The 2105-nt window shown below is 44.3% G+C and overlaps 1 protein-coding gene across 1 annotated transcript; it reads left to right on the top strand.

Moving 5' to 3' along the window:
- Positions 1–1853: 1853 nt before the first annotated feature.
- Positions 1854–2090, top strand: PPTG_22973 (hypothetical protein; the record flags this gene model as incomplete). Its single annotated transcript, XM_008907713.1, has 1 exon — positions 1854–2090. A coding segment is annotated over one exon (237 nt), but the record flags the coding sequence as incomplete, so codon positions are not given.
- Positions 2091–2105: the final 15 nt, after the last annotated feature.

Genomic DNA, 2105 nt, shown 5'->3' on the forward strand with positions numbered 1-2105 from the left:
ACTCAGGCCAGTGATGTACTTGAAAAGATCGTAGTCTTGCCTGATGCGAGTATACTTGAATCTATTTTGTCCTTTGCATGTCAATGAACAAGCACACAATCCCCCGGGGAGTGTTAGTATCCATATAGAGCAGTTCATGTATGCTTCCGTATTTACCTTTGCCCAGCGTCCAATGATGATTGGTGTTGAGAGTCTACACGATCGCGCATCAAGCCTTTGGCTTGATCTTTTTATCCGTAGTAAGAGAGCGACTGTTTCGTGCATTCAGATGCTTTTCTAGCAGATCAACTCTTCCATCTCATTCCAGGAAGCTCTCACAGCTCCGCTTCCGGGGTTGGCACAATCAGCAGCGATGAGCATTATTGTACCAAGAGTCGACAACCTGATGCGGTTTTGCTACTTGACTGGAAAACTGGGAATGAAGAGAAAGATCCGATGTCAATCAGGGGAGGGGAAACAACAGTTTCTACTGGCATACGTAAGTTTTAGCATCTTCATTTTAGTGAACCAGAGAGAAAAGTTGCTGGATAAATACAGGCTGGCCCCTGCATTTTAAAACTACCGTCAAGATACAATTTTTACGTGAAAAAAAATGAGATTCTCATGTAATCGTGTTCACCGGTGCACTTTTGCTCTTATGGCGAGTAGCGTAGAAGAAAGCAGAGAGGAGTTCAAAAGAAGAAGCAAGATTAGTGTAACTAGCAGCGGCGGTCGAGCCGCTGCAGGAATGGCTGGTGATGCCGATGTTAGACTGCCTATAAGTATATCTATACTCATTTAAAGAGAGATCACTTTAGACAGGTTTGATTATGCTACCGAGGCAACTGCACCAGCTCTGAAATTTAACTATCGTATGATAATCGCATGATTTGGTCATCTCGAACAATCTCTAAGATTTTGTACAACATGTAATCTCAACTCATACACATCGATATGGTTAAGACAAGATGAGCGAGTATAAAGAGTTTGTGTTCACTGTCAAACACATTACCAGCGATTTCTGATGTCTATAATAATAATAAATATCTTGAATAGTAATTAAGGTTATTGCAGTGGTAATCTACTTATAGGCACTGGTTGCAATCTACATGTATTATTTACTTGGAACAGGAAGAGGATGACCTCAACAAGCATTGCTTATCTAACGTCTAAGATAGCACCATGTCAGCTTGACCAGCGCCAGTATCCTCGCGAGGGAGCCGAGTAAACCCTACCAATTTATTAAAATAATCAATTTTTATTTCGAAAAAAAAAAAAAAATGATGAAACCAATCCAACATAGTGTTGAATGTTCCCGCTTCTGTCTCGTTCGACCACGGAGCTCTGTAAAAGCAATCGGTGAACCCAAGTGAACGGAATTTGAGCGTCTCTAGCTATGTCTTGGAATTCAACACCGTCGTGGAAAGAAATGGCCGCTATTGATCTTGTAAAGATGTCATTAAAGTGGGTGGAAGACAAAGCGCCACACAAATTATCACAATCACGAATATAACCAACAACCTGCCACCTGGATGCCACAGTCAGCAACACCCACTCATAAACGCCCGGTGATCCCTTTTCAGTCGCTGACCATATACGCCGGCGAAGGTGATGCTGATGATGTACAAAATATGCTCAACAACGATAAAACTGTCTATTCGGCAAGACTTTGAGCCGTATGAGCAAGAAACAAAGTAGCCGCCATGGAAATCTATGAATTGTTGCCATAGCTGTGTGCACAAAAAGATATTGTCTTTGGTGAACATGAACTCAGGTCTCAAATGTACCCATTTCCATCAAAGATACGCCGCTTCACTCCCTCACTTCCGAATCCGCCCACTCCAGCTCAAGTATCCACTTCCAGCCTCCAAGAAATGAAGTTCTCGACAGCTCTTATCGCCTTAACCTCCGCTGTTGCATTTCTGGCCAGCCCCACGGCTTCAGAGAGCGAGGTGCATCTTCGAGTGCACCTTGACAAGGGCATCTGCTACACTTCGTGTCCTTCGGGTCAGTACTGCCCCAACGAGGAGTATCCCCACAAGTGCCGCGGTCCCAAGAGTGGCGAGTGCTTCAACCCTGCCACGGGTGCGTTCCAGAAGGGCTGCTCGGCGGGTTTCAAGTGCAAC

This window comes from Phytophthora parasitica (assembly GCF_000247585.1).
Source record: "Phytophthora parasitica INRA-310 unplaced genomic scaffold supercont2.27, whole genome shotgun sequence".
Classification (NCBI taxonomy): Eukaryota; Oomycota; class Peronosporomycetes; order Peronosporales; family Peronosporaceae; genus Phytophthora; species Phytophthora nicotianae.